Source organism: Anas platyrhynchos, chromosome 6 (genome assembly GCF_047663525.1).
Source record: "Anas platyrhynchos isolate ZD024472 breed Pekin duck chromosome 6, IASCAAS_PekinDuck_T2T, whole genome shotgun sequence".
In the NCBI taxonomy this organism is placed as follows: domain Eukaryota; kingdom Metazoa; phylum Chordata; class Aves; order Anseriformes; family Anatidae; genus Anas; species Anas platyrhynchos.
The window spans coordinates 19,749,737-19,763,281 of NC_092592.1; the positions used below are offsets into that span (position 1 = coordinate 19,749,737).

A 13,545-nucleotide genomic window follows, 5' to 3' on the forward strand; every position below is an offset into this window, starting at 1 on the left:
ATTGTTTTAACTATTGAGTGATTATTATAGACAACATCTCCCACACTGTTACCCAGCTCACCAAAGTGCTGCTAATCTGACTGAAGGATGACACTCCAAAGAGGTTCTGGATCAGGCCTTGCTGCACATTCACTCCCACCCACACGAAGATGTTCAGCCCATTCTCCAGCAGGTATATGTCACCCTTGGAGAGACGTTCCTCTGAGTTGCGGATTGCTGCTGGTAAGGAGTCACTGTCAACATCTGCTTTGGTCTGTTTTAGAGTGAAGTAAAAAAAAAGTCAAGGTTATAAAATAAAAACATTAAGTTCTGAAAATTTCTGCCACTAAGACCCCAGTGGTTTACCAATTGCTAGGACTCATAATACTGCAATAGCTCAGACTTAAGTATTCATTTTCTTAGCTTAGCTTTCTTACTGAACACGACACAGAAGCAGATTAGAGACTCTTGGTTAGCAAAAGAGAACAACAGATTGTTGTGAAAGTATTCTGTAGTTCCAATATTGCTTTCTGGAGCCAAATTGGTATTTACTGTTATTCCAGCAACTATGTTACTTAAAAGTGAGAATAGTAGGTGGATTTTCCCTGCAACAATTATAATTACTACATAAAATTACAAGATGGCTTAGGATTTTTGAAAGACTACTAAAGAATCAGAAGATTGTTGTCATGTGCTCACAGCTCAGAGAAGATCTCAGCAAATTCACAAGAGGCAGTAATGTACCTATCACTGAAAAGAACTAAATGACGTATCCCAACAGATGGCAGATCCCAAATACTTCTCAAATTACTTCCCACTAATAAAATACAAATGCCAGTCCTTAAGGTAAGTCAAGACAACAGCAAGTCTCCAGTGTTAAGAAACTGAATTACTCACCAGGGGCAAGAGCCTGGGGTAAAAGAAAACATTTGTTTCTGCCACATCCATGGATGTGACTAACTGGCGAATGTAGGCACGGTCATCTGTCGTGACCTCCGGACCAGGCTGAAGGACATCACTCTTCAACACACAGTTCAAGTACACAGGAAGCAGCTTCATGCATTCAGGGAGGATCAGCTGCAAGTCACAAGCAGACAGAAGTTGGCCAGCTCTCTTGCTGAATAAGTTTATGCTTGACAGAACAAAGCTTACATGAGCCAACAGTGTGGTTCATATGTGAGAAGTGAAACTGACAGTCTAATCATAATGTGGACCTGCAAAAATAGTGCAAAACTTCTCTGGAAGAAGCTTACAGTCCCTTTTAATACCTGAGCCCCTGGTTCAAATTTAAAGCATTAGTGTTTACCTGGCCAGCAGAAGATGGACTAGCACAGTTCTTTCGATAGCAAGCTAGGATCTGGGCACACTGGTTAATCAGTGCATCTCGGACAGTCTTTACTGGGCTGTTCAGAACTCCACGATATGCTGCACAGAAAGAGAGAAAAGAAATGGACAGCTATCAAAAGATGGCTCATGAACAGTAAAATAAACACTACTTCCATAAAACAAATCTAAGTTTTTGTTTTTTTATAGTAATGAAAGAGATGAATTCCTACTGAAAACCTAAAGAAGCTCATTTTCCCTCCTCTTATTACATATAGTTCTACTCGCCATCTCTCATATGCTTTAAAATACACTTAAAATAATAGGTACAAACAAAGTTAAGTAGAGTACAATACATACAAGTATTATATTTAACCCATATTCATGAACAAAGGCCACTGTTTCCTATTCTTTTGACTTCCCAATTTTTCCTCCAGGAATAACTAGACCAGTCCAAAAATAAATACAAACATGAATTCAGACAGCTTTCAATACAAACCTCTTAAAAATATCGATAAGATTTTGTAGGATGGATAAACCTACACCCTCTATCTGCACCTCTTGCCCTAAACAACAGTACTATGGGAAAGAGTACAAATCTGTGATAAGTGATTGAAACATCAGGATTGCCACCTGACACTTGATGCAAAAAGACTAAACAGGTGTCACTGAATGACAAGAGGCATTTTAGCACAGTTAGAGGTTATGTTTCTTGTTACCATATTTAGCCTTACCATATTTAGCCAAGTAATTGATGAGTGTGTCTGTCTCACAGTTTCGATAGAGGTCAGCAAGCTGTGTGCAACAGTTTAGTGAGAGGTTGTGAATGCGGAGTCGTCGCTGTCCGGCACAACTTGTATATAGCAAAGCACACTGCAAAAGACAAAAATGCCAAGATACAGGAAAGTGAGGTCCTGCTACAGTAAGAAAGGTGGGGTTTGAATATACTTCATTAAAAATCAGGATTCAGGTGTCCAGACAAGAAAATTACGTAGAGGATTTGCACAATAACTTAAAAGCATATGCTAAGGATGAGTCAATGAAAGGTAACAGGCAGCAAATGCTAGCAGTTGTCTTCGAAGACAGATTGTGGATTGAAGCTGAGCTCTCAGGTCTCACCCTGAGACCATGTATTCTGAAAGGTTAGGGATACAGAAAGTGACAGGAAGACTTCACAGTTCCTTGAGTGTCTAATAATTCAGCTTTAGAGCGATAATCATCTGCAACTGGCACACTCCCACAGTTAGGCATTGGTTCTTGTTTTGACACATTCTTGCTGACATTTTTTCAATTGTTAACTGCCTTCCTTCTTCTATGAAAGCCTTCACCCTCCCCTGCCTCACCTGAAGGAGTGCACCACTGTCTTCACTCAGTTTGTCATCATGCTTGAATTCCACTGTGATGGTTTTATCACAGTCCAAACCTGCCATCTCTACGTCAGTTGTGTTGCTCATATAGAAAGCTCCAAAAAAGTCAGTTGCTCGAATGCCTACAAAAGAAGGATACATGATAAATGAGCTGTGCTTTTCGACAGAATAAAAAGACAGCTTTTAGAGCCCTGAAAATCCTGTCACTAGGGACACTAATTATCTTGACAGATTTCAAAAGGAATCTTTGTTCAGTCTTGACAAAGTGCTTCAAGGTCAGAGCTTTAAGAGAGCTTTTTGCATAGTCTAGTCTCAAAAGGCTTAAATTAGGGGAAAAATCTGTTACTTCCCATGTGATATACTTGAAGTAGTAAATTTTTTAAGACTCATTCATGCTAACACCCACCTGTGCTTGTGCGTACTCTCATCACAGCATCAAATCCCACTTCTTTCTGGACATCTCTTCTCAAGTCATTTAGGAACCTATCCTGGTCTGTCTCCAGCTAAAACACAATCAGTAATTCAAGTTTCACCATAAATCACAATTAAAAAAAAAAGATACACCACTTGCAGTTTTACCTTAAAAAATCAGCTCAGTGTCCTACTAATATAATGTCATGATAAAAGTTAACAGCATAGCTTGTTGTTCTTGTTCACAGAGATTGTGCAAAGACAAAGCTAACAAAATATTCTTGGTGAAAAACTCAAAGTAGCATTTTTTATCTCCAAAGAAGTATTTGTTTGCTATGATTTACACAACAAAAAAGAACTGGCAGCTAAAGAGCAACTTTTACTCAAATCAAATACGAGTCTGACTCAATGGAGCTCTTACCTGGAAATACGCATACTTATAAATGGAGCCTCCTGTCTGGTAAGTTACTATGCCTAGCGTTGCCACATCCAAATACTGGTTTGGAAATAGGAACAGATCCACACAGCAGCCTTGGGCCACACAGTCCTTAGCCAAGTTGTTGTAGAAGCTTGTCTGAGGTTGAAACAAAGTCTAAGAAAGGAAGTCAGATGTGAGATCAAAAGTTTGTGCTAAGAGAAGGAAAGCAAGAGGCAGATTATAATCACAGGAAAAAACACATTTAATGCTTCAAGTCTCCATTCTGCAAAATTCAGATTATATGACATCCTTCCTGACCCTGCCTTTGAAAATGACTGTAATGTCATAAAAATTACTACACATCTTGCATTAATCCTAAATTCTGCATGTTTACTTTAACACATCATCTATAGTACTTCATGCCGTGTAAGAATACAGATCTACTTCTTTTTCTTATACCAGAGCTATCCTTATGATATCAACTTTACACAGCTGTGCCTGAGAACAGCCAATGAAGTGTAATGTTAAAAGATAATAACTGCGATGGTTACACTGCATGCTACCCTTGTCACTCTTTCAGTGATACTTCAGAGCTATTTTACCCTGTAAGGAGTATAATGTAGAAATGAATCATAAGCATCGTTATTACCTTCTCCTTATCTGTGTTGATTAGTTTCTTATCGTCCCTGTTCTTCAGCTTCCCTGGGGCCTCTGCAATGGGCAGAGAGGTGTGGAAAATGAAGAGCTTGCCAGCACACTCAGCTGCCTACAGAAGAGGGGGGTGAAATTGCTCAAGTTAGAAACATTTAATAAAAACATTTAGGCCAAAATGTGATTCAAGGACACACATCCAAGCATCTTTATTACTTCATTTCTTCATGTCAAGAAGGTACTACACACAGGCTCAGTAATCACTTGGCTATATCAATGGTACCCATCACAGAGAGCACAGCTTGATGATCTGTTACAGAAAAGGAAGTTTCAGTTCTACTGGACCTGTGCTAGTTCTATGGCAGGGAGAAGAGGTCTGGCTTCAAGGAGACAAAGAGCAATAAATTCTCTAAAGGCAGGACTCAGCTACAAAAAGTTTTGCACAAATGAGTTAGATTGCTTTCAGCTACTGAATTTGTGGGAATAAGTTAAGTCACAGAAATGGAAAAGGATGTCATAATCTGACTTCCAAAAGATCATTAATTTTAAATCAATAGTCTACGTAGACTCCCACCAATGTTTAGTAGGTCATTTTCTCTGATACATAGAGTAAGCAATCAATTAGTAGTTCGAATTGCTTCTTGACTGAAGTAGTTACCAAACCTGAGTTTAGGGGAGACTTGTAAGGACTTATATGACAGACAAATGAAGTTGTAAGAACAGATTTGGTGGAATCATACAGGAAATCCATTTGATCAATACATACAAGTCTGAGTTAGATCACACATGCAATTACCTGAAGTACTAGAATGGAAGAACTTTTGGAAAATTTTACTGCTATATAATAAAATTTTACATATTGGTATGGATAACTTCAACAGATCGCACTCTCTCCTTTTATTTAAATTTATACCAGAGCTTCCAGCACAGGATTAGAAAGACACTGTGTTACAGAACTCCTCCTAAATGATATGTGAAGGAGTTCAGCACCTGGTTTTAACACTGAAAGGTCTTTTCTGTAGGTTCTGGAAACTGGTCAAAGCAAAAACACTGCCATGTCACCAAGATTAAGCCTCATTTCTTGTATTCTCAGCAAAAATGCTTTAAAAAATTATATAGAGAAGAGATAGCTGGCTACATAGAACTGGAGGTACGTGCACTTTAATGGGCCAAGTAGAGAATGACGGAACATGAACTTCAGAGTACTCAGACTGAAAATTTGCTATGACAATGCATTTACCAACCTTCAATGCTTCCAGTCCTGCTTGAATCACAGGTCCAAAAACAGTTTCTGTTTCTCTTGTGTCTGCAAACATTTCTGGAATCTGGTCCAGCAAACTAGCAAGGAAAAAGGAGGAATTCAGGAAGAATCTATGTAAGTGGTAAAGCCACAGTTTTAGTTAGTTGTTGACCTATGAGACTGAGGTGGTTTAAACACAAGTTCCTAACGTGTATGTTTTCTGAAGATACTTTGTTTTTTTGTTTTGTTTTAAACACAGTATTTGCCACCCATTGCTTATGTGTGAAAAACCTCATACTTCAATAGCTGTTTGTGCTCTTTTAATATATACCAACACATATTGCTAGGTAAATTCTTAGGGAAGACTAGCAATACTTCACCTCTGTTTGCCAAACATCCAATGTGCTATTCAAAGATTAATAGACTTCATTCACAGATTTGTACTTGCTTTTGTTAATGCACTACAGAACAGGCAGGCAATTTTCATTAACAACATGAACTGCGTCTAGTTCCCCAAACCTACTTAGCTACACACCATAGTTTAATTGCAATTCAAGTATAGTGTTAAATAGCTTGCCAAAATTTTGTTAATTTCTTTCTTTCCTTCTAGATTTCACCTTTCCCTAACCCTATTCAATTTTTCCATTGAACCAAAATCAGACACCATTGTTGTCTTCATTTATAATTTACCTGGGCATCTGTCTTAAAGATGATGATTCTGTATTCCTGTAACTTTCATTCTCCACCATTTTGATTTTTTTTTTTCCTCCCCTAGACAGACACTTCTGCACTAAATCCCATTAAATATAGCCTCTGCCAAGCTGGTCTGGAAGCCAAATAAACCCTTACACTCCATAAATTTTCCCATCCTCTCCTTTGTCGGTTTCATCTCAAAGAGTATAGACTTCTAGGCACGTAACACAACAAATAAGCAGTGAACATGACACTTGTAAATGAAACACTTGAGTCTACCAAACAAAATGTTTACTCTGCACAACATAATTCAGTTTCTGTTACCTGACAATAACTGTCCTGGACTCGTTCACATTCACCAGGAAACCATCAAGGAGTGGCACAAACATGTCTGCCACATCTGAGACAACCATCATTTGCGGCTGCGCCAATGAGCTCTTCACGTTATAGAAGTGTAATACCTTGTTGTAAGTGACAAAGCCTACTCGAATGGCTGATTCTTCCATGTTTCCTTCTCTGTAAGAGACATACTTCTAAGTCGATCGCAAAATCATTACACAGAATACAACACAGTAAAGGGTAAAGGAGAAAATGAAAGGAAGGAAAAATCTTTCAGCTAGAAAAGTACTCAGATGTCCTGCTTGATCTCTTTGCAAACAAAAGCTTGACAGGATTATCTTTTTTTTTTATTATTATTATGTTTAACCCCTGGCTTTTTTTAAAAAGGAGAAAGTGAGTTTCCCCTGTTTTGACTGGCTACAATAGTACACATTATACATACCTGGGCAGGTAATCCAAGAGTGACTTTAATTCTTCACATATTAGCCTCACTAAGCCACTCTTCACAGCATTGTAAGACACATCAATCATGAAAATGAAAGCAGGTGGACTAGGAAATTTGTTATTCTGTGGAAGAAGGGGAAGAAGTCACATTAAGGTCATGTAACACAATCCACAACAGCTCTGCAACATGAACAAACAAATGCAGGTCAAAACTCCTACGGTACTCATATACTTTTCACTCATAAGTGATTGTTTCTTCGGATTACTTTCACATTCCTGCCCATCTAACAGAAATCTAAGTGCACTGTGCTTGAAATGCAGCGCTACTATGTACCCCGACAAATTTTGATATCTCTCAACAAACAGCAGATGACTTTAGTTTTTCTGAAAACGTTCGGGTTTTATTTAAAAGCATAACATAGTAATAAACATATACTACTGTACCTTGCAGTAGTCAACTGTTGCCAGAAACTCATAGGACCCCAATGATAACTCAGGTCGATCATAGAAGTCTACTCGCTTTCCCGTGTGATCCAAATGCTGGAAGTAGTGAGGTGGCACTGGGTAAAGAAAAAAACATGAAGTTCAGTGACAAACTATGATAAGCACTGTCACAGATGGTTCAAATAAAACTCCTGGAAAAATAGCTAGCTAGACTTCTGTGCTACCACGCAAGTATTACAAGAAATATTGATGCAATTAAGAGAATCATTACATCCAAAAAAAAAAAATAAATAGTTCCTTTGGCCTTACGCACCAGGTGGCACATAACAGTCACTATTGTATTTTTCTTGAATCTTTTACATTCTGATTTTGTATTTCTTATCAGAAAGGTCACTGCAACATGCACTTTGAGTTTTCCCGAGTGATTTAGTCCCAAGGAGAAATGTAGGTCTTGTAAAAGTAGTAAAAAATGACTTGCAACAGCATTTGCAACAAGCTACAAGCTTCACTATTACTGAGACAGTTCAGACATACCAAAAAACTAAGCCCCTCTTTTTATTATGAGTTATTCAAAACAATCAAAGCGCCAACAATTCAGAAGAACACTGTGATACTATTAACACTGTGTAAGTAAGCAGATACCACTCTCTACTCTCTAAGTACACATCCAGTACAAGCTAATTACTTGATTTCTTTTTCACAGAAAACAGGAATTGCTCTGAAGCATTAGGTACAACTACATTAGATTTTCACATCTCTTAAGAGGAAGCATGTTTTCTATTGATTTAGAAGAGCAGTGAAGATAAAATGGCATATATTGAATACTCCTATTCAACTGTAGCAGATTTACCTGCAATCTCATCTTTAAGCAGTGTCCAAACAGGCTTTGTGAGCAAGAAAAAAAATCCTAACTCATGCTACTAACTAGATATTCATCTCAATAACACAAATAATTTCTCAGAACACTATACATCATGCAACAAGTACCTCACATTAAAAGCTTTGGTATGATGAAACTACAAAACATAAGCACCTGCTTAATTTGAACATCATTTAATAACTGTGCAGTGAACATGTTTTATTCATTTTTTTTTCCCAACAGTAAACACATTACAGCATAGCATACATTAGATATGACCGTAACATGATTAAGATTCATTTCTTCACATCTTTTTTTGAAGATCACTACAGTAGTGCCTGTAGGATGGTTTTCAGAAGAAGCCTTACCCTCAGTGACACAGCTGCAGAAACAGCACTGGAACCTCCTTCCACCCTCAATAAACTGCATAAAAGGGCACATGTAGGCCTTGCACCTATTACACCGGACAGGACCAGATTCTCCATGATCTACTAAATAAGGAAGGGTCTGTGGAAACAGGAAAAAAAATCAAAAAGGTCACTTGATGATGAGAAAAATGCAACCGCATATACTGCAAAGCTTAAAACTATTTCCTTGTAAATTGTATAGAATTTAGTATTTTTGGCAGCTGTGAGAGAGAATGCAGGGGAAGCCCAAACAAATATTTTACAAATATTTTTCAGCTCTAGCTGTTAACACAGCAGTTCCTTTGTGGGCTGCAGTCATTAACAGGCTATCCCACTTAGACACAAACAAGTACTCAGGCATGGTGCTGCACCACCTTACACAGTAGCCTGCTTGAGGAGCATGAGCTCTAGAAGGAAAGACACGCTGCACAGCACAGATGGATCCCAAGTGAACACTGAAGACTGAAGCCATGCAAACAGTGGCTGTGATAACATCATGGGAGCGAACACCATTTCCACCTCACCCCAGGTTGATTTTTTTTAGAAGCAACTCTTTACCTCCTGTTTTTCCCTTGTAAAAAAACATTTTTTTTTTTGACAAAATAGAAGCCAGTCACTGCATTCCACAAATTCAAGAGTTTAAAGTATCCGGATTATCTTAAAAAATTTAAATGGTTAAAACTTCTTTTTCAAGTTCTCCATGAAATACAACATATCCATATGTTCTGCTTGTCTTGACACCACATGTAATTTTAAAGGACTTGCTATCATTTAGTGATACCATTTCTCAACTATTACTGGCAAGATAGTCTTTTTGCAGCCCAACCAGAGGAAGATGCTTGGCAACTTCTTCAGCTTTTTAACCTCAGAATGAGCAAAAGCACTTTAAAATGATTAAGACAGAGCTTTCGCAAGCTGCAAGCTACATTCATAGTTCAAGACACCTTTCGGTAACTAAGAATCTAGCTCAAGATGTTTAATTACTTTTAAACTATGACATTTAAGGCGTCCAATCTTAATTCTTCCACGCACCCTAAATCTCTGGTCATTTTCAAGAAAGAATGTATTCCTTGAGCTTAAGTTGAACAAATGCCCTTGACACTTAATTCTTCTTCACGCTGCAGATGTATCAAATGTCTCATTCACCCCCACTAGTCCTTTGTTGACAATACAATGGCTTTGCTGCCAGTGTGTCTCAGTTCCTACCCACTAGGCTGACCTCCTCCGAGGAAACAAAATTTCAAGTTTTCTGACTGCTAGGCAATATTAGTATTAAGTTTCCACACAATAAGCCTCTTCCCGTCTTACCCCCCTGCGAAAATAAGTAGTACTATACATAACTTGCTACTTACCACTTACTACCAGAAGGCACACATACTTCTTACTAGAACTCCCAAGTTTTGCTTTCTGAACTGTGCATTAACACAGGGCAAAAGCCCTGTATCTTGCAACCAGATGCTGAATTCTCGTAGGTTCTAGATTTATCCAGATGTTGCATTTTCAGCAGTCCTATTTTATTTATCCTCTTACCTCTGATACGTTAAACATTAGCTCTACTTAGTCCTATTGCTCTCAGCAGCTGAGCCTACATCTATCAGAAGGGCTCCTCCACAGGGAGTTTGCCCTTGCCATAAAAAACTTTCCACAATCTCCAGCACAATTTTCCAGTCCTAGAGATGTTTTTTCTGGATAACACAAGTGTTTGTTCAAAGCATAAACACACCATGAGCACTAATAGCTGGTTTGTGAAACTTGTCTGAAAATGCACCCCCAGGTTTCTCAAGTAAGATAACATTTGCCTATTGCTCTCCTTTTAAACTCCAGCCAAATACAGAAATTAATTTCACAACTCAGTTTTATCACAAGCTAATTTTCAGAATCCAAATTGTAGTTTAGGAACATTAGCCAAATGAAACAAAAATCACCCTTAAACACCAGAGAATGTTCCTTTCTTCATGAGATGTTAAAGTCAAGTTTTACAAGGCAGAGAACACTGCAAACATACTAAAATTTCACAAGCATATTTGTCTTTATGTCACTGCTCTAAGTGAACTAATGCTACACAACACCCAGAGTATTTGCCATACTTTTAATACAGTTTCCAGCTCTCATTCTCAAAGCTTTTATCTATTCAGCAACCAGATACAGCAGGTAAAAGGCTGGCTAGCTAGCCACATATGACACCTAGAAGGAAACAAGCGGTGCACAGAGAAAGTGCAGAAATTCAAGTTCAGCAGAGCCTGGAACTCAGTCTCATGCTGTCTGCTATCCCACACAGTGCTGTGCATGGACACAACATCAGGTAGCTTAACCAGCACTGCTTGATATATTCTCATCCAACTCCACAACTTGATATCCCAGAAAACACTATCAGTGATTTGTTACCATTTCAATACTGCAGACCAAGAAAGAAATTGAGATCAACTCAAAGCGCACACGTTTATTAGCATCCTAGTATTTTGGTCATTTAGTCAGAATGATGCTTGACAGTTACTGCAAAAAAGAAAGCTGAGATTCTCATAGCAATCAAAATATTAAATGTTTTGAACACAACATTCTTCTGCCTTACAGATCTCTACCACACACTTGTGAAAGAACCAACATTTACCTAGGCTTTGTTACTTAAACATGCCTACTGTTGAAAGTTAAACAAGGTTATCTGCAAAATAGCAACATCTAATAGCATTCTCCTGATGAGATCAGATTGCATACAGTGCGAGTGTGACTTCACAAACAGTTCTCACCTCATCTGGGGGTAGGGTAGCCAGCGGTTTTATGACAGCAGCTAGAGGAACTTGGGACTGTTTGGCCATATCTGATGTGCAGGGAATATTGTACGATGTACATCTTATATACCGGGGGCTTGCGTTCCCTGGAGAACAAAGGAAAAAATGCCGACAAGTTTCAGTAAAGTTTATATTAAGAACAGAATCTTTCTTTCTTTTCTTGTTCTTCTTTATATGAAGAACAAGATAGCTTCAGTTCTGCTGCTGAGTCACAGAATAAGAATGTATTTAAAAAAAAAAAGACATAGAACTTAATTCCCAACCAAAAGCCTCTTTACAACTATGCATAATAAAAGCCTTTAACTCAAAACAAGTGAATTTGACTCCATATCAACTTAACATCTAAAGTATTCCCACTCCACTCTTTTTGCAGACTAAATCATACTATGGGCAAAGATCTCAACTCAGACATTTCTAATGTCTGATTTTGTAAGTCTGGCTGAAGAGCGAAGCACTTGATTACAGAATTGGATTCTGAAGTTTTAAGGGAGCTTAAGATCTCCAAATAAAGTCATGGGAAATAAAAAGATTAAATTCTTTCTCTAAAATCCATGAACCAAATAGCGTCCCATACTTAAAAAAAAAATACACTGTTTCCAGTCCAACTCAAACACTACTACTAGTAAATTTCAGTTCTGACCTGAATGATTAAAGACAATTCCACCACTTTTTTAGGCTTGTGTTCATTGCTTGAATTCATTGTTAAAAATATTTTACCTTGATCCTTGACCAAGAAATTGGTAGTAACGAGCGGTGGGACCTGTCCTCTTACTCCAGTGACAAATGGTTCTGATCCACGGTTACTTCTGTCATCTTCAATCACTTGAATCTACGATCGAAGAAAACATCACATTGAAATCAAACCTCCAAAGATTAAAGTACCACAAAATAACACACTTGCATCTGTAAGACAGTGGAAAGGGAACCTGAGGCAAACATCACTAGCTCTAAAAATAAGAGGTCTAAGGCAAGCAGGTTTTGTCAAGCAGTCACCTCTCAGTTGGATTTCAATTATTACTGAATGACTAACAATAAAATATAAATGGTATTTTCCCCAAGTACTGAGTAGTAGCATACTTTGTGTTTTAGGGACTAATCTGAACTCATAACAAGCAAACTTAAGTCAAGAAAGGATTTTTTTGCTAGTGTTTCTGTTTACTAGTCCTAGCCAAATTAAAATCAGAAGCTTTTTTAAGCCTCAGGGTGAAGTTCTATACATGACCTGGATTTTCCTTTCTGTTGTGCTCCCAATGCTTTTTCATAGCATGTGTTTATTTTCATCCACTGCAGCTCTCACCTAAAGACACGCTTGCCAGCTCAACTGTAAATCTTTACTGCACTGTAGTGCTCAAGAATTTATGATTTGAATTCTGGGGATGCGGAAAGTGAAGTTTCACTAGAGCTGAAAATTATTCAAGCTTAAACTTCACAAAAGCAGAAAACAGCCAAAAAATGGTAAATTTCTTACAATTTCAATTTCTTCATTAATGCAAATGTACTTAAGAAAACAGAAACACATCAGTTTTACTTGACTAAAATATCCATAAGAACAGAAGATTATTCTTACACATTTTTAACTACCTTTACCATTCCAGTGCTTGAATCTAAGCATGAAAGCCAGCAGCTGTCTTGCCACCAAACACACATACCTTTGCTTAGAGTCAAATTGCAAAATGCAGAATTTTGCACAGCAAAACTTCTACCCTCTCACTCTGGCTTCCAAGGAGCCAGCAAAAACACCACCCCCATAGCATCAGACTGACTTCTAGGATAAATCTAGTTCCATCTCAAAAGCCTACAGACTGATTGACATTTCTGACTTCACTGCTTGTAGCTGTTGTATGACCAAATTTGGTTAAACAAGGAAGAATTGATACAAGGGTCATTGCTTTTTTTTTTTTCTTCCAATGCAAAAGGTAGCTGCTTTTTCTTTAGGTAGAGTTCTCTAGACATAACCATTCTATTTTCAAAATCAAAATGTAATGGTTATTTATGAGCACAGATAATGAAAGAATGTTTACGGCTCCCCGGACCTCGTATTAGTCAACTAAGATTTACAGGAGTTAACATCCAAACAAAAATAGTTTCTCCTCAGTTTTAGAGTTTCAAAGCACTAGCCCAGTATCGGTATCAACACGAACTGTAATCAAGTTCTGCTTAGAACTGGTAGAAGACACGGCTACA

The 13,545-nt window shown here is 37.9% G+C and overlaps 1 protein-coding gene across 7 annotated transcripts in view; it reads right to left on the bottom strand.

The window, feature by feature from the left end:
- The window catches only part of SEC24C (SEC24 homolog C, COPII coat complex component), a 33,508-nt gene that overhangs the window by 2,982 nt on the left and 16,981 nt on the right, over positions 1 to 13,545 (bottom strand). For all 7 annotated transcript variants that reach the window (XM_072040173.1, XM_038181241.2, XM_038181242.2 and 4 more), the window contains 15 exons: positions 12,079 to 12,190; positions 11,320 to 11,447; positions 8,537 to 8,675; positions 7,310 to 7,425; positions 6,864 to 6,988; positions 6,407 to 6,598; positions 5,394 to 5,487; positions 4,148 to 4,264; positions 3,502 to 3,672; positions 3,076 to 3,172; positions 2,646 to 2,791; positions 2,037 to 2,175; positions 1,286 to 1,404; positions 877 to 1,056; positions 62 to 253 (listed from right to left, as the gene is read on the bottom strand). In XM_072040173.1, the coding sequence (XP_071896274.1) occupies positions 62 to 253; positions 877 to 1,056; positions 1,286 to 1,404; positions 2,037 to 2,175; positions 2,646 to 2,791; positions 3,076 to 3,172; positions 3,502 to 3,672; positions 4,148 to 4,264; positions 5,394 to 5,487; positions 6,407 to 6,598; positions 6,864 to 6,988; positions 7,310 to 7,425; positions 8,537 to 8,675; positions 11,320 to 11,447; positions 12,079 to 12,190 (2,067 nt within the window). The remainder of the gene's footprint in view (positions 1 to 61; positions 254 to 876; positions 1,057 to 1,285; positions 1,405 to 2,036; positions 2,176 to 2,645; positions 2,792 to 3,075; positions 3,173 to 3,501; positions 3,673 to 4,147; positions 4,265 to 5,393; positions 5,488 to 6,406; positions 6,599 to 6,863; positions 6,989 to 7,309; positions 7,426 to 8,536; positions 8,676 to 11,319; positions 11,448 to 12,078; positions 12,191 to 13,545) is intronic.